The sequence below is a fragment of the Aythya fuligula genome, chromosome 1 (assembly GCF_009819795.1).
Source record: "Aythya fuligula isolate bAytFul2 chromosome 1, bAytFul2.pri, whole genome shotgun sequence".
In the NCBI taxonomy this organism is placed as follows: Eukaryota; Metazoa; Chordata; class Aves; order Anseriformes; family Anatidae; genus Aythya; species Aythya fuligula.
Window position 1 is genome coordinate 151,935,094 of NC_045559.1, and position 22,765 is coordinate 151,957,858.

General features: G+C 38.5%; 2 protein-coding genes across 6 annotated transcripts in view; one reads left to right on the forward strand and one right to left on the reverse strand.

The window, feature by feature from the left end:
* Positions 1-17,881, forward strand: part of STK24 (serine/threonine kinase 24) — a 52,244-nt gene extending 34,363 nt beyond the window's left edge. The window contains exons 4-11 of the mRNA XM_032182339.1: positions 2,690-2,798; positions 2,913-3,070; positions 4,889-5,074; positions 6,032-6,177; positions 8,487-8,610; positions 9,045-9,113; positions 12,442-12,578; positions 13,944-17,881. Of these exons, the coding sequence (XP_032038230.1) occupies positions 2,690-2,798; positions 2,913-3,070; positions 4,889-5,074; positions 6,032-6,177; positions 8,487-8,610; positions 9,045-9,113; positions 12,442-12,578; positions 13,944-13,980 (966 nt within the window). The 3' untranslated portion in view covers positions 13,981-17,881. The remainder of the gene's footprint in view (positions 1-2,689; positions 2,799-2,912; positions 3,071-4,888; positions 5,075-6,031; positions 6,178-8,486; positions 8,611-9,044; positions 9,114-12,441; positions 12,579-13,943) is intronic.
* A 3,208-nt stretch (positions 17,882-21,089) lies between these two features.
* The window catches only part of FARP1 (FERM, ARH/RhoGEF and pleckstrin domain protein 1), a 195,021-nt gene continuing 193,345 nt past the window's right edge, over positions 21,090-22,765 (reverse strand). For all 5 annotated transcript variants that reach the window (XM_032207726.1, XM_032207728.1, XM_032207727.1 and 2 more), the window contains exon 27: positions 21,090-22,050. In XM_032207726.1, coding sequence (XP_032063617.1) covers positions 21,969-22,050 — 82 coding nt within the window. In that variant the 3' untranslated portion in view covers positions 21,090-21,968. The remainder of the gene's footprint in view (positions 22,051-22,765) is intronic.

The window sequence follows — 22,765 nt, forward strand, 5'->3', positions numbered from 1 at the left end:
AATGGTTATAGAGGTAGTTCAATATGTTTGAAAGATGAGATTAATTGCACCAGATAAATTGACAAAATAATTGCCCAATTTTGAATCATAATTCAAAAGGTTCAATGTAGATTGCATTTTCCTGGCCTGGATGCTGGCAATTCATTTCAGCCATCTAAAAAATAAAAAATCACATACAGTATTGTATTTATTGTGGATTTAAAAAATAGTATTATAAAAATGAGAATACGTGTTTTGAGTACGTGCAAATTATCATACCAACTGAGACTGACTGTCTGCAGCACAGTTTGTTGTTCTCACCTGGGGCGACTAATAAATGCTTGAAGAAAGAGTGAAAGTATAAATGCCTGTGTGGCAGTCTGCTGCTGACATCCTGAAGATGAGAGGAGAGGCTGGTAAATGCAGACTTCTGGCAGTTGAGCTGCTGTGCTTCAGTTGGATTACCTTTTTGAACCCATTTATTCCTTTAGTTCCCATACCCTCTAAGAAGGAATCATGTGCTTATGTAGAAATAGATAATGTTCCTAATAAAGATATATTGGGAAAAAAGTATATTTGTTGTTCTGATAGTTTTGTCCTGAAAAAAGGATAAGAGAGAAAGCAAAAAGAAAAGCAACTAGAAACTGTTTGGGTGTACTTCTATAACTTAATACGTCAAAAAGGTGTGTAAGAGTGGGAAGAAAACAAATGTTCTCAAATATTCCTTCTGTATCTTTTTTTTTTTAAATCACATTCATTCACTTGTGTGATAACAGAGAATATACAGATAACATACCAATATACAGAACATATTTGTTCTGTAAGTTGTTGCCTAGAATAGTACAAAGTCTTTGGTCACGTCTTGAAATGTCATTGAAAGGATTTTGCTACAGAACTGAAGAACTGAAATCATCGTCCAAGTGTTTGTACATTAAGCATCTTGTGTGCTTCATCCATGTTGAATTCATGTCCTGCTGCTTGTTTCCCTAGCTCTAAACATACACACCATGGTCCCCAGCTGGAATCCAGTATGAGAATTGGCACTCTTTATTTTGCTTCTACACAAAGCAAGGCTGCATGGGGACCTCAAATTCTGTGGTTGAAGCGTATGCATGACTTACTAGCCTGGTGTCTCCTGTGCTTGAATACCTAGAGGCTATTTTCGAAGTCACACCTTGCGAGAGAAAGTGCACTTAAAGCAATTACAAATACATAGGCTCTCAATTTTAATAGGCTTGTGGTGAAGGTACAGGCACCAGTAGTCCAAGTCACAGCCTGTTTTCCCATCTTTGTGCTCATTTGGGTGAGCTAACATCTGACAGAGGAGTTCCCACTGTTAGATGTAATGTGCCATGGTTGCCAAGTCTTGAACTGGTATTTGCAGCCTAGCCAAAGCAAAGCCCTGAGAATGTCTTTGTGGGCTTCAGGGAGTGGCAGCATCACGTGTGTGCCCATTTATTGCTCTCACAAGAACAGAATGTTAGTTTTACTGAGATTATATCAATGCTGAGATGAACCATTTATGAGGATGTTTTCAAAGCTAGAGTAAAGAAAAAAAAAAGGTTGAAAGCAAGGCTACAAAGATAAAAACAAATAATACATTGTCAGGATCACCTGAAATCCTACCTTTTTTCCTGCTTACTAGGTGAGGATTTCTGATGGACGTAGTATTTTATTTTTATCTGATATGTTTTTCAGTGGCTGTTCTTTTGGGGTAGCCTAAAATACAGGAGTAGAACCTTAGGATATCCTGAGCTGGAAGGGACCCACAAGGATCACCGAGTCCAACTCCTGGCTCCACACAGCAGCACCCAAAAATCAGACCATGTGTCTGAGAGCGTTGTCCAAATGCTTCTCAAACTCTGCAGGCTTGGTGCCGTGACCACTGCCCTGGGGAGCCCGTCCCAGTGCCCAACCACCCTGCACCAGAACTGTTCTCTGAGTTTGTGTTTCTCTCAAAATGCCCTTACTGGTTAGGAAGCCTGTTTTAGGCAGTGACCTTTCTCTATCACTTTCAAGTTAGTGGCACACTCAGTTTCAGAATTTATCTCAGAAGCAGAGAGCTGTGAGATATCCTCCCCCTGCTGTCTCTTCTTGGAATGAAATTACTCAGAATTGTTCATTCTAATGATTTACAGACTTACACCTTCAGTTTTATGTGGAAGAAAGATAACTTCTTAAATATGCGGAGCTTTGTCAGCCTAGAGTTTTGGGTTGTGTTTTGGGGAACTTCACACAATCTCATCTAACATATAGTAATGCTGGATGAGATGGCTGATGTGGCACCTTAAATACCTCGCTTTCCTTCTCAGACTTTGAGATTTGGGTCCATATAGACTTGCACATCTAAATTCAGTGTAATCTTAAGAAGAAGTTGATAACGTAGATAGTTTTCAAAGACTCTGTATGACTTGACCACAAAGCAATAACGTGATAACTTGAAATTGTGTCTTTGTGGAGCATTTAAAAACTTTTAGAAGCATTTTAGATAACTTAAATATTTGTTTTTCACAAGACAACTTAGTTTAGAACTATGTATTTTCTTGAGGGTGTTGTGGATTGTGTCTCATGTTACAAAGTTAGCAAACGAGAAGTTTTGAGGTGTGGTAGATGGATTTCTTTCATGCTCACAGTTCCATTTCTGGTCTCTCCATTTCTCCTTTTATACACACACACACACACACACATAAATTCTTCTTTTGTCTCCTAGCTAGAACCTGGCTCACTTGATGAAACCCAGATTGCCACAATACTGAGGGAGATACTCAAAGGACTTGATTACTTACATTCAGAAAAGAAAATCCACAGAGATATTAAAGGTAAATTGTTTGTATTTGTATCATGATAGTTGAAACTAAGAGATGTGATTTTGCAAGAGTCTTAATTTATACTGCATGAGCTCCTCTAACACTATTTCCTCGTCCTTATTCTAGCGGCTAATGTATTGCTATCTGAACAAGGAGAAGTAAAACTGGCAGATTTTGGAGTAGCAGGACAACTAACAGATACACAAATAAAGAGGAATACCTTTGTGGGAACGCCATTTTGGATGGCACCCGAAGTCATAAAGCAGTCTGCATATGATTCAAAGGTAAAAGACATTGGACTTCATATTTCATTTTTTGTGGAGGAAGGTCGTTAACAGTAGAAGGTTATAAATATGTGACGGGGGAAAAAAATGAAGTGTTCATGCACGCATAAACGTATATGAACTTGATTTTTATACATAAACATACATGCTCCATCTGTGACTGAAAGTCTGGCAGAAGAAAATTACTGATTTATATGGCTTTAACACATTTTTCTTGAACTGAGATTCAGAAGGAAGCAGAAATAATAACTCTCAGTTGCTAACACAAAGAACCTTCTTCACAGGTGACATTTTTCTTTCATATCCAAGAAAAAGCTTTCCTACTAGAGGAAATGTACTCACAATTGTACTCAGAATTGAGGAGAACTTATCTTAATAACAGCATTATCAGCTAAGTTGAACTCAGAGCTCATTTACATACATAATGCTCTGCATTCAGTGTGAGATGGTGGTTCTGTAACATGGGCTAACAAGGCATCATTTCATAAATTTGATGGTATGCTAATTAACTTAGATATTTTCCATATTGACTTACAAAATTAAGTAACTACGCTTTTAATAATAGAATAAATACTGTCTGAACAAGGAAGGAGGAGCCCGTTTTTAGTAGTGCTATGTAGCTATCAACCTGTAGTCCTGTATGAGTTGGTCAGAGAGAACCAAGGATATCAACTGAGCAGACACAGTGGATTAGAGTGTCACTTAATAAGGACAGTAGTGATAATTGAATTCTTTACCCAGTACCTGGAAATGGATCTTGAAAACCAAAACTTGAATGTACTTAATTGATATCTTGTCCTTGTTTGGAACAGAGATTTTTGGTAGCTCCCTGCTACCAAAACCTTGTCACGTAAACCCAATGTGCTGTTTCACCAGAACATAAAGTTTTAGGATGCATTACTTCGGGCAGATTTGACAACAGGGTTTGGTGCCAGAGAGACTAAATTTCCTGGAAGGAATAGTTCATTTTGATGATGAAAATCTGTGAAAGAAATATATCTACCCTAAAACAACAGTCTGCATGTTGTGACATCCAGGAGAATGTGAATCCAACTCATTGCTGAAATTAAATGGTACCAGATCTAGCACTGATCTCTGCAGTGTCATTTGACTTGCCCCTCTAGCTTGGCAGAAAACCTTTGGATTGGCATTTTGTATGAGCATGACTTTAGAGAGGTTTCATGTACAGCAGGCTTTCTTGGCCTACAAGACATGCCTTTCAGGAGGTTTACAAAGCAGATCTGGTAGAAAAACACTTTCCATGTTTCAGAAGCTACTTGGACCAAGTACTTAACTGGTTAAAATCTTGGGGTGAAAAAATTGCTTAATGTTGTTCTAGACTGTGTTTCACTAGTCTGTGAAAAGAATGATACATGAGGCAGTGTTAAACCCCAGGAAAATTATATTCTAATTTATTCGATTTCTTATAGTTGTACTGGCTGATACTGAAGAAAAATGCGTGTTATAACATCTTTTATCCCAGCATTGTGTTCTGCCTCATACTTAAATAGTAAACTTGAATATAGGAGGTAAAGCGCTAGTTTATAACAACCCTTCCATTATTTTAAAAAGATTTGTTAGAAACAACTGATTTTGAATGTTGAATAAGTTTTCAAACTCTTACTAGAACTGCTTTATGATTGAGAGTAAAAACAGCTGATGAACTCTTTTATTTTATGTGGTTAACCACATAATCTGACTGTTAGCAAGAACAATTTACATATAAAATGATTTACAGTAAAGATTTAAAATCTGCCTTGGCTAGCAACACTGTTTCCTCTTTCTCCAATTTAATCTTAAAATGATTATTTCTTACAGGCAGATATCTGGTCATTAGGCATAACAGCTATAGAACTTGCAAAAGGAGAACCACCTCATTCAGAATTACATCCGATGAAGGTTTTGTTCCTCATTCCTAAGAACAATCCACCAACGTTGGAAGGAAACTTCAGTAAATCCCTCAAAGAATTTGTTGAGGCCTGCTTGAACAAGGACCCAAGCTTTGTGAGTTTCACTTGTGCTTCAATATGTCATAAAGAACTTGACTGGTTTACATGAATTCTCTGTGGAAAAAAACATTTACAGGAGTTTAAAGGGGGAATCTTTATTAGTGACTTACAGGGAAAGATTAACTGAAAGTTGCAACTTGCCCTTTTAAAGTTCAGTTACTTCTTCCTTTACTGATAACAACAGTATTTATTTACCACTCTGTTTTTTAAGAAATGAATGAACTGTAAGCTTACTTCATGCAGAAGTTACTCTTTCAAAATGGACAAAGCATTTTGAGATGCACAGGCAGAGTAGGACAGGTAAGGAAATAGCCCACCCACAGATAAACTTGATCAGATTTTATCAAAAGAGTTATACATACATTTATATATATATATATATATATGTATGTATGTATATATATTACAGATAGGATTCAGAATAAAATTGAAACCTGAGAAATCCTTGAACAAGTGATTACAGTTTTTTAAGGAGGCAAATGTATTTTTGCTTTGCCTAGCCTTAATGCAGAAACTGGTTTAAAAGGGAGAGATTTTCTTGTGAATATTTGTTTTTATATATGAGGTTTAAGAGCTAGGTTAGTAAAGCGCTATGCAAACTCTTCAGAAAGCTTTGAAGTGGAGGCAACAATTCTAATAACCATAGGGATGTTGGAAAACTCTGCTGTGAGTGATAACCCCAGGCTCCACTACATTTGAATGTCAAAAGAAATTAATTTAGTATATTGTTTTGGCACTTCTGTAAAGTTCTATCATAAGTCTCTACATAAGAAGGAGTGTAATTCAGCTTTTATGGAGTGGAGTGGCATATTCACCAGCATCTTAATTTTTATTTGTAGATACTGTATGTCTTTATAAATACTTATTTACATCAAGATTGGTCTGGTTTTCTTACTTTTTTTTTTTTACAGTGAGTTACTTTAATACTTTCAAATACGACTTTTTTTTTTAGAGACCTACTGCAAAGGAGCTCTTAAAACACAAATTTATTTTACGAAATGCAAAGAAAACTTCCTACCTGACTGAACTTATTGATAGGCACAAGAGGTGGAAATCTGAACAAAGTCACGATGACTCCAGCTCTGATGACTCAGATACGTAAGTCTGACAAATTTATAAAATATTCTTTGTAAATAAAGAGACAAGTAGTTATTTCTAGCACATATATTCCTATGTTTTGTTATTCATTTACAGCTTTTCATGTTAGCAGCCTTGGTAAGCTAATGAAATCTTAATTTCAGTGTTGTAAGGGATTTTATGCAAAGAACTTAACCACTGACAATAATTGTCCTGGCCCATTCTTCACTAGCTTCTCTTTTATGTAGGGTCTAAGGTTTTTTCTAGATGTTAGGCTGGCTGTGCTCCTGTCCTGTGAGCAAAAGTTAGGCCTCACCCTGCACAACTAGCTAGCAGTGTACATTTGTACTGTGCTGTGTGTGCATGTGGCCCTGTAAGGAGAGGAGTTGTCTCCTTGGTGGCAGGTTGCCCTTCATTTTGGCTACCTGCAGTAAGCAAGCAGAAGCATATCCTTCTGTGTAAGAGAGAGTTAATGGTATAATGCTCCTACGATAATGGGGATTTGGAACTGAAATGGTTGCTGAATGCTTATGAGACAATTTAGCATAGTATCTCAGCCTGTTTTCCCCTCTACTTCCACAGCAGCCCTCGTATTAGATGTGATAAAAGGGTGAATTGATTTGGCTTGCCGATCCAATGGAGTGCTAACTTCCCAAATAGATCAGCTCACTAGAGCTAATGGAAAGCAGATCTGCCTCTTTCCCTGACAGACAGTTCGATGTGACTTCAGGCAGAGATGCTGAAGGATTGTCTTACGCTGATCATATGTTTTTTGGCTTGGTAGGGCACTATAAATACTTTTTATATGGTATCCATGAGATGCTATTCTAATGGGTGGTTTTCTTGCAGATCACTCTTAATTCACAGCTCATAAAGAAATGAGCTTAGAGAAGGAGATCTATTACAGTGTGAAATGAAATGTAACACTGTGACAGGTTTTTCTCAGCATAAATATTTTTATTCTTTCAAATTCTCAGGAGTTAAAGGAAAAAAAATAGTTTACTATGACATCCACAAAAAATGTGACAAAAGATTTATTTATGTCAATATAATATGCTAAATCCATGCTGTGTCCCTAGTTTTTTTAGCTGAATATTTTGAATCAGGAAGAAATTTGTCAGTTCATCCCCAACCTCAATAAACAAGGCATCATAGACTGGTTTGGGTTGGAAGGGACCCTAAAGATCACCCAGTTCCAGCACCCTGCCATGTGCAGGGATGCCACCTACTTGACCAGCTTGCCCAAAGCCCCATCCAGCCTGGCCTTGAGCACCTCCGGGGATGGGGCACCCACAGCTTCTCTGGGCAGCCTGTGCCAGGGCCTCACTACTCTCTGTCCTCTTATCTCCAGGCTGAACATCCCCAGCTCTCTCAGCCTTTCTCCACAGGAGAGGTGCTCCAGCCCTCTGAGTATCTTTGTGGGCCCTCTGCAGGACTGCTCTCAGTGAATTCTCCTCCCAGGCAGTGCTCAGGTCTGGGATTGTCCTGACCCAGGTGCAACACCTTGATCTTGGCCTTGTTGAACCTCCTGAGGTTCACGTGGGCCCACTTCTCAAGCTTGCCCAGGTCCCTTTGGATGGATCCCTTCCTTCTACTGTATCAGCTGTACCACTGAGCTTGCTGTCATCTGCACACTTGCTGAGGGTGCACTCGATCTCATCATCTATGTCATTGATGAAGGTATTAAATGGCACCGGTGCCAAGACAGACCCCTGGGGGACACCACTTGTCACCAGCCTCCACCTGGACATAGAGCCGTTGACCACCACTCTCTGGGTGCAGCCACCCAGTCAATTCCTTATCCTGAATAGTACACCCTTCAAATCCATATCTCTCCCATCTGGAGATCAGGATGTCATGTGGGAGTTCTGCAAAGGTATTCTATGCTAGTGTCTTAATCATTTTCCTAGGGGAAAAAACAGTGGATTATTTCTTCTGTTTTTTTCCCCCCGAATTCTGTTCCCTAGTTGAGATACTATGCTAAAGCCAATTTTCAGATAGAAATAATCATCTTGTTGTTAGAAATAATCATCCTGCTTCATGTTGTTTGTTTATGTAACTTGGGAATTTATTTTCAATCTTTTAATGTCTCTATTTCTTCTTGAAGTTAATTTAGCATTTAGTGAAGTATCTTAGTTTTATTTTCTCAAAAAAAAAAATCCTTTAATTTCTCGAGAAGATAAGTTGTATTACTTTTCACAGTTGTCTTTATATTCATTGGCTTGCACAAGAGAATCCTGATTATGGTCTCGAATGGAAGTTATATGTGGAAGGAACATGAACAATAATCCTTTTTTTCTTTTTTTTTTTCTCTTCTTCTTTCATCACAGTGAACCAGATGGCCAGGCTTCAGGTGGGAGTGATTCAGGAGAGTGGATCTTTACAATAAGAGAAAAAGACCCCAAGAATCTAGAGAATGGAGCAGCTCAGCCTTTGGAGTTCCAAAGAAATAAGGTGCTCAAAGTTTTGATTGAATTGTAAAAGGGGATAACTGGTACTTTAATAATTTAGTGGGGTGATTTAGGATTTTTCACAAGTCTATTTTTTTTATAACTCTGAAAGCATTTAAATTGTAAAAATTTTGTAAGTATCAGCATGCATATGATTTGGTGAATGCTTGGTAGGATTTTTTTTTTCTTCATAATTTTGAGTTTGCATATATTTGAGTGCCAGAGCCTTAAACTTCAGTTCAGCCTCTATTCTCCGCAGTGCTTTGGAATAAAGCACCGTGGTGCAAGATGATTTACATACTCATACATACATAGAAACACATTTTCCATGAAGCGTGGCATGTTGGAACTATTTTTTCCTCACTGATTAGAAACAGAATGCAGTGAAGATGTTTCTTTTCAGAAATTAAATTGTTCCAAATTTTGGTTTCTTCTTAGGAAAAGGACATCCCAAAGAGGCCTCTATCCCAATGCCTGTCTACAGTTATATCCCCTTTATTTGCAGAGGTAAGTTACTGCTTCAAAGCTTAAGCAATTCTAGGATTTATATCTCTGAAAAAGAAATGATGAAAGGGTTTCTACAAAGGTTTCTGCATCCCATTTAGAACTTACTATGTTAGTTTTACCTGTAGCCTTTGCTTTCATGTGGGTCAGTGAGGATCTTAGTTTAGCTTCCAACAGTGGTACTTAAACGTTGTAGCAACATCACCCATACTAAAGCAAACTAACAGCTGAAAACAATGAATATGAAAAATTGCAAGGTAAGTAAATATTTGTATTAGAGCATTCATATTTATTTATTTTTTATTTTGACACTGCTTTATCTCTTTATTATTTTATGTGTAGTCTTATCTGTTACAAAATTTAAGCCCTTCACTGTGCCAATATTTGGCTGCAGCCCAGCCCAGCAAGAATTTAACTTTCGAATTTCAGATTGAAAACTATAATTTGTTTCCATTCTGAATTTTCTGTTGTTTTATATTTGTTTTTCCAAATACTAAGATAAATCAAAATCATATGAAGGGGAAGATATTTATTTATATGTGATCATTTACAAATGTTGATAGAACTCTATCTTAAAAACAAACAAACAAAAAACCCTGCCCTCTCACCCTATCTTTGCAATTAAAGATTTTATTTAAATAATGCTTTCAACCATTGTAACCATTACAGAAATAAAGTTGTTCTAGTGAGAATGTTGTCTTAACTTTGTTATAATGAAAGAAATCATGATTCAGAAGGTTGTTTTGCATGCTGCTCAGGAAGAATACTCCTGACTTTCCCATCTCCCAAATATTTCTCTCATTGCTCCACATCTCCTTTAGGTTTTCTTCCTCCCTCACCCCTATCAAGCGTGATGTGGGTCTTACATCCGCTCTTTTCCTCAGTCCATCCTCCGTTTTTATCCTTTCTTTATTTTCACTTTCTCTCCACCATGCCTTTTCCTACACGTCTTCTGGAGATCTCTGCTCTGGGTTTTTCCTTCCCGTGGTATTGCTGACTAGTTGCTCTCTTATTCTTTGCCCTTTCTTGCTTGCCATTCCATTTATTGCTGCTTTCTGTCCCCAGAAACATTTTTCACTGTGTTTTGTAAGACTGCTATCTACTTCCATGTCCTCAGTGTATAGAAGCTACAGAAAAGTTCTTCCTCAAACACTGGTTTGTGTAGTGGGAGAAGTCTTAGTCAGGTGTCTGCTGTTGGTTCATGCTTCAGGCTCCCATTTCATGCAGCTACTGGTGGAGAGCCACAACTTTTCCCAAACTGCTCCAGAATTTCACTGCAGGGTTTCCTTCTCCTGAAGGGCATGGCAATTCTCTGCCCTCTGGAAAAAGCAGTGTGCTACATTTCAGGGTTCCATTTATTTAGCGAAGACACAGCTACACCTTCAGGAATTATTGCCAGCTAAATTAATGAGTTACCACAGAACTTCTCCAAAAAGAACAAAACTAGATATTTTTGTTGTCATGGTGTCTTCAAAACTTTTGACATAGAAGACAGTAGATGTAAAAACCAACAGCTGTCTTTAAGTAATCTTACAGGGGAAGGTTGTGCTCAGCATCCTGTTTTTTTAGTTGAACTCTGATACAACTTAATCAGGAGCCGTGGCTGAAGAGGTTTGTTCAACTATTGGGCCCGGCCTCTGGTGCTAGTAGCAGTCTGAAGTTTGAGGCACTTAAGCAAAGCTGTTTTTTAAAAACAAAACAAAACTCCTGGGAATGAATAAAGTTATCATGCATGTCAGTTATCTGTTATCTTCAGCGAGCTGCTGCCGTTGTATGTCAGCTGTTGTACACAGGTGGTGCCCTCATCTTTTCCTGTTGTCCCAGCCATGTGCTTTAAGACCTCCAGACCTGTGTTGTTTTCAGAAGGGAGCCCTAACATCTTCTCTAGAAGCCATCACTAAACGTGGAACCAGAACCATCACTGTTTCCTGTGTTTTCCCTCGCAAGATTCAGGTTCCTCTTAAGTAAGAGCTTTTCCTCAGTGCTGATGGCACCTCCTGAGCTGTAGCTGCTGACGGCTGTTGAAAATCGACTTCAGAAAGTCCTGAAAGGCTACTTTAATGCTTGGGAAGATGTCTCTTCTCCCTGGACACCTCTGAAATACTTCACTGCTACTTTGCTCCCTCTGGAATGTCTTGTGTTAATACCACACTCCAAAAGATGTCCTGATACACCAGTTCTGCTTTCTGCTGCTTACTGGGGATTGTCCTTATTCCATGTAACAAAACCCTCTGCTATACTTGACCGGGGCCAAAAGTGTTTGCATGCACAAATTACATCCCAGAAAATGGTGCAGCCTTTCCGTGTGTTGACACCAAGCTTTCTTCATTACTGGTGTGCACGTGTAATTTTTTTTTTTTAATGCAGACCAGCGATAGCTCCAGCGTTCACAGGAATCTCTTAAACCCATTGAAGAGTTTCTAGAGAAATTGTTCCACTGTTCTTCAGTTCTGTATAAACAACTCAGATGCCCTTTGATCCAAAGCACTTACATGCACAGCCTGTTGGAGTATTTTTTTTTTTTTTTACCATTTTTTTTCCCTTCTAAGGAATAATGTTGATTTAAGGGGATGCTGCAAAGCACCTCTTGACAACTGCTGTAGTGATAAATGTGGAGAGACACTTGTAAGTGCAGACATCCAGCCTGTTGGGGAAAGCCCGTCCCTGAAAGATGACCATGCCTTCTTTCACCTTTACTGCTAGTAAAATGACGCCTTCTTCTAAGGAAGCCCAGACCCTGATAAGATTTTTGAAAGCTCTTTAGGGATTTCCAAGAAATTACTTCACCAGTCATGCTCTGCACGTTATACCAGCTCCTGCATAAGCTGAGCACTGAGACCTTCCCTCTCAAACCCCCAGTTCCTGTCTGATTGTGGGATCTTTTGTTTCAGGGCGAAGATGAGAGCACTCAGGATTTTCTGTTGCACATGTTGACAGTGAAAGCATTTTCTAACAGAGCTCACACAAATGCGCTCTCGGTGTCTAAGTGTAACCCATAGCTGTATAAGATGTGTACAAAAGTGCACGTGTGAGCAACACATCTTGACACCAAGCAGCTCCAGCCAAACAGTGCATGTTTTGTGGGGTGGTGTCATGAATTTTGAATGAAAAGGATATATGAATGATTGAAATCTTGTGAGGATGAATGACACCCAAATAACTACTGCACAGATTAACTTCAGGAAGGTCTTCAGGATGTGAGGGTGTATAATGAAAGAAATCTTGACACTGTGAACACTAGCAGTCACTTTCTACCAAGATTTTGCATTATGTTGTTTATGGAAATACTATGAATGTATTATTAATGTGTCACTTCCTTTTTTTCTTTCAGTTGAAAGAGAAAAGTGAAGTGTGTGGTGGTAACACAGATTCCATAGAAGAACTGCGAAAGGCGATTTATTTAGCTGAAGAGGCTTCTCCAGGCATTGCAGATAACATGGTGTCACACCTTGTGCAGAGGCTTCAGAGGTAATGAAATAATTCACTAAAGATTACAGAAAACGGCAGATGTTACTCTACAAGCATGTGACTAGCACTAAATGGAAAGAGTGGATTTCTTTTTTTTTAATAAAGGAAAACACACTTTTGTGCTTACAGTTGTTTCCTTTGTCAAAACAAAAACCCAAAGCAAAGCGAAAAAACAAACAACCCAACTTCAGCTGAAAATGATCTTGTGGAGATAGGCTTTCACTGGGCACTTCATTTGTGGATGCCAGAGATAATTTTACTTGTACTTGTCATGACAGCAACAGTTACTGTTTTTGTCTTAGGAGATACCTGCTTTGCTTTTTTTTTTTCCTTTTGTCATGGCTCTGCTTCTTCGGCCTTTTTGCTGTTTTTCTCAGCCATAATACCTTATTGCAACAGTCAGAGCAGACGCTCCCTTTTCTTTGAAGGAGTGAAAGAAACATTCATGAGGAATGTCTGTTTATGGGTCATGTGTGGGTGAAGTTTCTCTTACCCTAGGGATGGTATTGAGCTAGTACATCAACATGCTAGCACTCCTTCCGTAAAGGAATGAATGGCAGGATCCACCTTAAAAATGAATTTGAACTGTTCCACAGCCTGACGAGTATTTTTGGAGCTAGTCAGCTTCTGAAAAGACAGTTTCTTCTTATTTGAAAGCTGCAAAACATATGCACTGTTGCATCATTTAATCATTTATTGTATCCAATTGCAATGGGCAAAATCCTCTCTCCATTTGATAGTGAATTATTGAAAAATGACTCTCTTCAACAATGTGTTTCTATTGATATACTCACTCCTCCTATGATTGGTTAGACCTGTACTTCCCAAGTTTGGGTAGATGGGTTTGTTGGGACTCTCAGAAGATCTGCTCAATGAATTGAATCCATTTACCTTCCCCATTCAGTTCTGATCTTTTATATTCCATAAAGTTGATTGGAAGTTTAATATGATTAAAACGCTTGTTTTTCTTCAGATGGTTTAAGTATCTGGTTAGACTAAGAAATACGAGCTTTCTGCCCCAGTGATATTTCGGAACAATTAGGAATGAGTAGGGAAGTTGGAATCACTAAATTTTGCCCATAGCCTACAGAATTTTTGCATCATTGTATACTTCTTGATAACACACTTGAACACAGGTTGTTTTTCCTGCTAGAAGAGCAATAATGTTGTAATTAAGCATATTTTATGTGTTACTCAGATCTATGGGTTTTTTCCTTAAAGTTTGACAGTACTGCTGGATGTCATTTTGGAAGGAAAAAGGCTGGGACTTCGACAGCACGTAACAGGATAATAACTTCTAGTTGCTGCTTGTTATATCTTGCTGCTTTGAAAGTCAGGACAATAATGATTTCTTTTCCTCTTCAGATACTCACTAGCTGGAGGAAGTACTTCATCCTACTGAAGTACTCTTTCTGACTTTTCTAAGACAACGGAGATCCAATGGTGTCTGCAGTGAAGAAGCGCGTCCTGAAGTCGTTCGCCCCTCAGTCACCAGAATGTCCTTTGGCGGAAGGATGTTCCTAAACGTGCAAGAGTGAAAATGAAGTCTCTCAGATGGAGGCAGTCTTTTTCAGCTCCTTAAAGCTATAGTTTTTTTAATGACAATGCACATATTCCAGGGAGGTGTCTTTTTGTAAAATTTGCAATGTATATTTAGGTTTGTGATAGAGAAATTGAAGATATTGAGAAACCTCAGGTATCTTGCTTTAAGAATTCCACTGGGAGACGGCGTGTGTTTGTTGGAGTTGTGTACAGATATGTATATAATGTCTTTTTTTTAAATGAGAGCCTTTCAACGTGCATAAGGAATCACTGTGTACAAAATGGTAAAGTGCTTCTGTAGATAATGTTAGTGGGGTAAATATTTGACAGGCCATAACTGAGTATTGCCTTGCCTTTATTACATGTAAATCTTGAATTACGTGATAAGTGAGTCTTGGATTGATTTTTTTTGTATGTGAAGGATTTGCCATTGAAAGATAGTTAATCCTGTACAATGGAACCTTCTATTCGTACCTCAGCAAAGACACAGTTTTATTCTGTTTCTCCAGTACTTCTTCCTTTTTATCTATATTCAGAGTGTGACTTTCTGATTATGGTACTACTTCTGGTTGTTTTAAATTGAATACACCTTGTCTCTCAAAGCTTTAAATTTAAATTATTCTGTTTTGTTTTTTTTTTTCTTTTTCTTCCTACAGAATGAGCTCTTTCATGTCTTCAGTTTTAAATGGTGCCAATGCAAATTCTGAACCATATGTATTGTTCAATTTTAGTAATAGATACTTGTGAAGCTTGTAGTGAAAATTCAGATAAAATCTCTTTTCCACCTAAACACACTCGAATGCTCACACAAATAAATTTTTTTTTTGCATTTATTCTGAAAACTCATTAAGATGTTGGCTCTAAGACAGTGGCAAATGTTTCTTCATTACGCCTATTTTTGTCATTAAAATTAATGTCTTGCAGCGTAAGAGAAAAATGATCCATGTATTCAGTGTTTCGTCTTGCTGCCTAAATCTGTGCATCCTTTTACTGAAAGTGATAGAAATCAGACAGAAGGACTGCAAAACTGAGCCAAGAGTGGTGTATGCTATGTCCTATTACTAACCCTAGAGAAAAAATAAAAGAAAAAAAAATTTTTTGAATTCTAAAATTCCAAGTATTCCTGTGACAGCTCCTGGATAGCTGACGTAAGCTTTTAAATTTCCTTGGAAATAGTAATATTATTCACAGGGCTGATTAGGTGGCTTTTTTTCCCCCACAATATTACTTTAAGGTTTACCTTAGCATGGTTCATCCAGGCTATGTGCAGGCGCTTATTCTTCTGGTACCTAAGAGACCATTTTTTCATTTAATGGAAATAAAATGATGATTTTAGGTTTTAAACAGTGAGGTACCTCATCTGTTTCAGTGTGTTTTTTTAAAAATAAAGACACAAGATTTTGAGCAAAGGATTAAAATAAGCATAGGCATATCTACCTGGCTTCGTATAAGAAGACTCTGTCTCTAATCATTCTGGATCTGATGAGGTTGTCGTGCAGGACTTCACAGCACCATGCTAGCCATTATTATATGAATATTTGTAGCCTTAATTATTAAGTAATTTAACAGTGTTAAAGACGCTGTTATGCTAACAGAGCTGTGAAACTCGGAGCAAGCTAAAAAAAAAAATAGTTGACAGAAATGGGTATCTCATTCCTGTAGCCATATTCTTAGACACAACACATTTGCCAGCGTGGTTTTTCTTTACGGTTAAGCGAATTTAAGATAAATTGAACAATGCATACATTTGAGCAGTGTTTTGTAACTCCTCTTTGATCGGTATCGTTAAACATGTTTTCTGTGCTCTTAAACTTGAAGGCTAGGCTTACCCTCCAGGAAATGAAGTCAGCTCTGTTGTGAGACGTGCAGCTGAGTACCGTGCAGTGGGAAATTCACCTTTTGACATCTCTGTGTCAGAACATTCAGCCATCTGATAAATACGTGCTGCTATAGCATGTGGAAAGAAATTGATGCGTTTGCATTCAAAACAGAAATAGAAAAATGGAAGCTGTCAGTGTAAGCACTTGAAATTAAAGTTAGCTTCCTTGGAGTTGCGTAGACCTCAGAGATTCAGCAGAGATGTTAAATGTATGGTGGTAGCTGGAATCTCAAGAATTTCTCAATCAGGAAATTGCATGAAGTCCTAAGGTACGTCATTTTTGACCAATCGTTTAAAAAGTAATGAATACATATATTTTTAAGTTACATATTTTGTTGCATTCCGGGATTGTGTGTTGAGGAAATACTTCTCTGTTTGAGTAGGTGGTGACAGAATTTGCTTGGTGGTTGTATCCTTTGGTTTGGGAGCTTGAAATAAGTAAGACACACAGCAAGGCTGAATAGCCAAAAGGCTGGGACATTCACAAAAAGACAAGACCTTGTTTATGGTAGAGATGTGTATTTTTATATGTAATATATAGATTATTTAAATATAGACTATCTTAAAGTGAGATTCACTGACAAAAAGTGTGCTGTATCTTGAATGTAAAATTACAATCATTTGCTATTGGAAAGTATTGATGCTTTACAAATGAGAACTGTATCTGTAACAGAAGAAGAGCTTCGTTTGAAAGAAGCATGGCCTCGGTTTCTGACAGAAAAATAAGGGTATTGATATTTTTGAGAGGTTGTCTCATGCTGAAAACATTTGTTATAAAGTTGCGCCGACTTTTTTATTTTTAATTTTTGCAGGCGATGCATCGTCATTCAGTCTTGACTGTACTAAGCAACAGGTTAGCCCTATTTATGCAAACAGCAAAACCAGTAGAACTGCTTACTTGTCAGGGATTTCAAGGTTTAAGCGTTCAATAAACTCACTTTCTGTTTAAAGAGAAAATAAACCCAGTCATTTGCACTGAAGGCTTGCTTTTTGTAACGATCAGATGTGTAATCTATTTTTTTAACTTAATTTCCCTCGCAGTTGCACTTTGTAGTTGGTCACCGGTTTACTAAAGCACGAAGACGTGATCAGTGTAGTAGAGGATGCTTTCGGTAGATGACAGAGCAGTGCTTTCCTGAAGTGCCATGGCTTCCTTGCCGCTCCAAACGTTTTGCATATGTGGGTAAGGCCGGCTGACCCCATGGCTCTGGGGTGGTTTAACTGGGGTGTTCGCTTTCTCTGTAGGCAAGGGGTAAGGTAAGGGTATGCACTTGGCTGCAAAGAAGCCGGCGTCTTCTGAGTTCACCTCCTGGCCTGTCCACCCCAACTCCTTCATCTGCCTGTGCTTTTAATGTACGTGTGAAACGTCTGGCTTAGCTCTTACTCCTTACCGTGGCGTTAGGTGTTGGTTTTTTTTTTTTTTAAAGATAACGATACAAATTTGTAAAGGTTTCACGTTTTCCTTACTTTTAAGGAAACATTTTTTGCCTTCAAAACTATCACCGTTGAGAGATCATCAGAAGTGTTAATAAGCACAGGTATAATGCAAGGATGAGTACAATCACAATTATTTTTGTAAGTTGCTGGGGAGGAGCTTGAAGTATAGCACAAATCTGCAAGCTTGCTCTTTTTAACTATGTTTTGCAGATGTGCTAGTAATTGCACTGAGCGTATGCAGTAGACAACTCGTATGTAATGGTTTTCTGCCTTCTTTCTAAGCATGATTACAGAGGACAATTACAGTGTATATCTTGTTTTCTGTAACGTTGCTGCCTGTTTATAACCATGTACTTAACTTTTACTTTTGTCACTCGACACCAACGTAATAAAGCTCCTTGTAAACTACATGACCTAGAAATAAAGAAGGAAACGTTTAATGAAATCTCGCCATCTGAGTGGTCAGTTAAGATGAGATTCCGGGGTCCCTTCCCCGAAGGGGATGCTCCTGTGGGTTTCTAGGTCAGTTATTGTCCACGTGTCAGTACTGGTAAGCAGGAAGTTTGTAAATCAGCATTCAGTTTTCAATTGTAAGGATCTCAGAATTTGTACAAGAGAACTCTTGTTTCAGCTGGAACAACGCTTTCTGAGCAAGACTTGAATATATTTGGGGGAATTCAGTAAGTTTAACTCTCACAGATGGCCTACCCATGTGGGAAGTTCACTTCTCAATAAAGTTATCTTTTTCTTTAATACACACATACAAGTGATTGATAGTGTAATGTTTTGGTTTAATGTATGCAGTTTTCTATGACAGTTTGTCCTTGAGTATGGCAACGTGCCAATTCACAAATGGCAGTGATTGAAAACCTGCTTTTTATGTGGCATCCTAACAGCCCCGTGAAACTGATGAAGTGCTTGCATCACGTTGCATTACCTTAACCCCTAGTAGTGCATCTTTAATCACCCACATCACTGAATAACAATCTTTCTAACATTTGCACTCCTATAGTGCTATTCCATGACTATTTTCTGCTATTAAAAAAATGTGCGAGGGCCAAACTGCCCTTTTTTTTTTTTTTCTCCCTCTATCAATTTTTTCTTGATAGGGAAGACCACATAATTAGTCCTGCATGGAAAGGAAAAAGGGTCAAAATTAGGCTTTTTGGGTTCTGCTTGTTTCTCTGTTTTAGACAGAACTTTGGGATGTTGCCCCGGTTTTGTTTCTAAAATGAGTGCTTCCTTGTGAGAGCTTCTCCCAGTCAGAGACTTTACTGTGATGTCTGCAATCCCAATGCCTGTCTCTGCCTGCTAGCTTGTCTTTCAGTCTCTTTATTACATTTTGACTGATTTTAGCTCAATTTGAGAACACGGATTGCGGTCTTAACAGTAATTAAGTAATTAATTAAAATTTTGTGAAAATAAGTAGGTCTGAGTGTCTCAGTGTGACTCATGTCTTAATGAAACAAACCACAGAGATGCTTAACCCCGTGGGGAAAAAAATCCACAGGAGTGCAGGCTTTGTGGATCCCACTGAGTCTGACAGTGAAGTCTGTGTTTCATTTTCATGCGCTCATTATTTGAAGCCAGGAGTTGATTATTCAAGGCAAGTATTAACAAGTAACAAGCAGAGTGAGTCTCTTGGAGTGATCAGTTTGGGTTTTTTCCACCACTGCCCCAAGAGGATGGTGTGGCTGGTTATGGGATGCTGACCTTGCACGAAGCTGGGAACCCGATGCCTCTCCAAGCCTTCCTGAGTCGATGGCAGCACTCCGATGTCGGTCAGGGCTAGCAGTAAGTGGTCGGCTGTCACAGCTTTCTGGTAAGCCATGGATTTATCTATTCACACACATGAGAGTGGCCAGACTGTCACTTTTATTCTCTTACCATTATTTCAGTTTTGGGGTAACCTTAGGAATAAAGAACTGGAGAAATGCTGACAAATGTACTATTTAAAAAAAACAAAAGTTTGACTGGCTCCATTAAAAAAAAATAAAATAAAAAGGAAAAAAGAAAAGAATCATACTATTAAAGGGAAAAAAAATTGCCTTAGATGTTATAGAAAAAATATTTTCCAGGCTTTCTTTGCATGAAAATGAATGGTAACTAGAAAAGCTGTTATCTGATTTCCTTCTTTTGAGAGCTCAGCAAAAACTGGCATTGATGACGAGTGTATCCCACAAGCCCCAGTGATCTAAAATAAAATTCAATTTTAGCTGAACTAAGGGCATGACCCTCCATATAATTTCCATTTTTTCAAAAAAGGGTGTTAGCACTGTTAGAGATAACAATTGTAAAGGACAGATGAAGGGACCCAGCAGTCATTTGTATTTGAAATTCTAGTGGTGTAGACCACAGGCTTTTGCAATAGATGAAATATGTAGGTATCCTCTATTTCTTCCTCAAGTTCATTCCAGAAAAAAGCTGTCCTATATGTTAAAAAAAAAAAAGTAATGTATATTCAGTAGCCAGCAGTTGTCCTATTTATTTTGCCTCCCCTAAAAAAGAAAACAAGAATACACCAGAGGTGCTTAGCATGGCTTGTTATAAAAGACCTGAGCTAGGTCCAACTGCCTGACCAAAAGGTAAAGCTTTCTCTCTAAGGGGAAATATCTACGGAAAAGAGCAACTGCAACCAGTTACCTGCCCAAGGGTTTGTACATTTATACATAGCTGAAGAAAATACGCTGTAATTTTTATTTTCCTTTGTCAGGGTGGCTCAGGTTTGGCCAGGGGGACTTCTACTTGTCGTAAGGAATTAGGAACCCAGCCTACTCCTTGAGATTTTACGTATGCACATTAAAATACATGCATGGATGTGTGGGTGCGTGTGTGTGTGCTGTATAAAGCACAGTCCTGAGTAACTTTTCGTGACCAACAACATCCTGCTGCTCACCAGGAGCTCTAATTTCACTGAGGTTTTCTTTGGGGAGGGGCAGAATAAAGAAGGCTTTCTTTACTGTCTTCAAACAGCAGTATGTGTGCTACTGTGAGGTATTTTATTCCCTTTCGTTGTGAGCAAAGCCGTAAGCCACTTCATACAACGCAGATATTTAAGCAATTAACAGAGTGAATAGTGAGAAGAAGACAAGCTGGGGGCTGAATTGTCCCAGCTTCATTTCTCATAGTTATATTCTGTTACGTATATATTCAGCTATATTTTGGCCCCCCTGTCTAGCACTGCTTGCTCAAAGGCCCTTAGTGGGGAGAGGTGTTTCCAGCACGTTGAACTTCTGTGAATGCAAGTTCATGCCAGCCTCCTGATGAAGCGTTTCTTAAAGCGTTACGAAAAGCATCTACTCACAGCAGACTTTGTGATGATGCCCTTCCGAGTGGGCAAAAAATGATAGTGGATGCCGTGACAGCCAGCTGCACAAAATGGGCATTTCTGCTGCGGATTGGGCCCGTCCCTCTGCATACTGAGCACCAGGAGGGACAGAGCGGCTGAGGATCCAACAGCAAAACCAGGCATCACACCAGGATGTGCAGCAGGCATGGCGAAGGCTTGGGGGGTTCAGTAGCACACCCGGCTTACAGTGCTTTAGTCCCAGCTAGTTACCAAAACGCTCCACCAATTAATTACAAAGAGCTGTGGTTCTTGTAGCATACAGGGTTTTTTGGTTTTGTTTTTCAAGTCTGTAAAACAAACAGCAGAATGTCACCACAGCCTTTAATTTCTTCTTGTACATACCATTCACAGTACATTAACAGCCCAAATAATATTGCACTGGATTATTTTTAAACTTTTTTTTTTTCCATCTTGCAAGTAGTACTCACTTTTCAAAGCCAACAGATGAACAATTTGGTCAACTTGCACCAAGAAAAATGGTTAGGTAGGAATCCTATAGTTTATTTATGCCACATGGAGCTGTAACCCCAAAGGGAAATGAGAGTGAGCTGTAAACTCTTTCCTTGTTAAAGATAGAAAATTAGTAATTCCTTGTTGATTAAATGTAGAAAGACTGGAGAAAAAAAAATACAACAACATGAAATCTGAAAGTTACCTCATTCCTGTTAGACTGCTTACTGTATATATAATTATAGTCTATACTGTGAAAGTCCACCTACATTTAAAAATTCAGCAGTCTACAGATTAACATGGTAAAAAAAAATAATATATTTTTATGTAAAGAAAAGAAATAGTGTTTGCCTCACAGGAGAAAGTTTTCAGATTGTGAAGTCATTTTTTTTTTTTTTTAGGTGCAATCTCTGAGGCAATAAAATGTCTTTTGGCATTTGGCACTCTAATAAGGACAATATTTTAATACTGGCACAAGCTAAAAACAGCACAGAATGACAAAATACAAGACATGAAACGAACCGCAGCCACTGGGAGGATGGTAAGCTATTTTCAACATACGGAAATCACAGTTCTGCTGAGGAACCGTGAGCTTCTGCAAAACCATACTTTTTGTTTTGTTTTTTTCTTTTAACAAACGTAAGTTTTACTAAACTTGGAGGGAGAAATGTTTCAAACGTCCTCTAGAAAATCAGCAGCTGCTGGACAATCGACACGGCGGTTTGTTTAGCCGTCAATAGGCGTGAGGCTCTTTGTGACTCAGAGCTCGAGTGCGGGAGGCAGAGCTGGTGGCACTTCGGATCACTTCCATCCATCTGTCAGGGGGCACGAAGAGACAAAAGCAAAATCATGGTAAATTCGTAAGGAGAGATTTCTTGAAAGGTTTTTCTCTGTGTAGTCATTGCCTGTGCTATTAGTCGTACAAAACCTTTATTTGTAGTGTCTCTGGAAAACATCGTTGTACTTACTACTTTGCTCCCTATCCAAAGTCAAGAGGCTACAGATCCAAATGACTGCCAAATGCATATATGAAAGGAGGTTTAGAGAGGATGAATGGGGGAGAGGGGCCCCAAAATACACTAACTTAATAGTTTAACTTGTTCTGCAAGTGCAAAATTTCTTTTTTTCCCCCTCTGGATCATCCAAGTGATGAGCAGTTGAAAACAACTGCTTGATTCTGATGCAAAAAAATGTGATTTAGCTGCAGTTACTGCTCCTTCCAGAACTGAGAAAGGGCTTTTGTGTTTTTTCCAATTCTACTAATTTATTTAATTACCTCTTCCCCACAATTTGCCTTATTTAAAGTTTTAGACTGACATGGCTAAAACTTAATTATGGGTTTCTTGACTATGAGAGGACATTAAGATCTTTGTTATGTTAATGCTTCATACAAAAGAGCTAAATTAATTCCCCGTATGAGTAAGCTCAAACCATAATTTAGGAAGAGCAGTGCTTGTTTCCCAGCTCTCCATCTAACTAGAATTCAGTGGAATGTGTAAAAATTATACACTGAAGTGGCAAAACACAGTA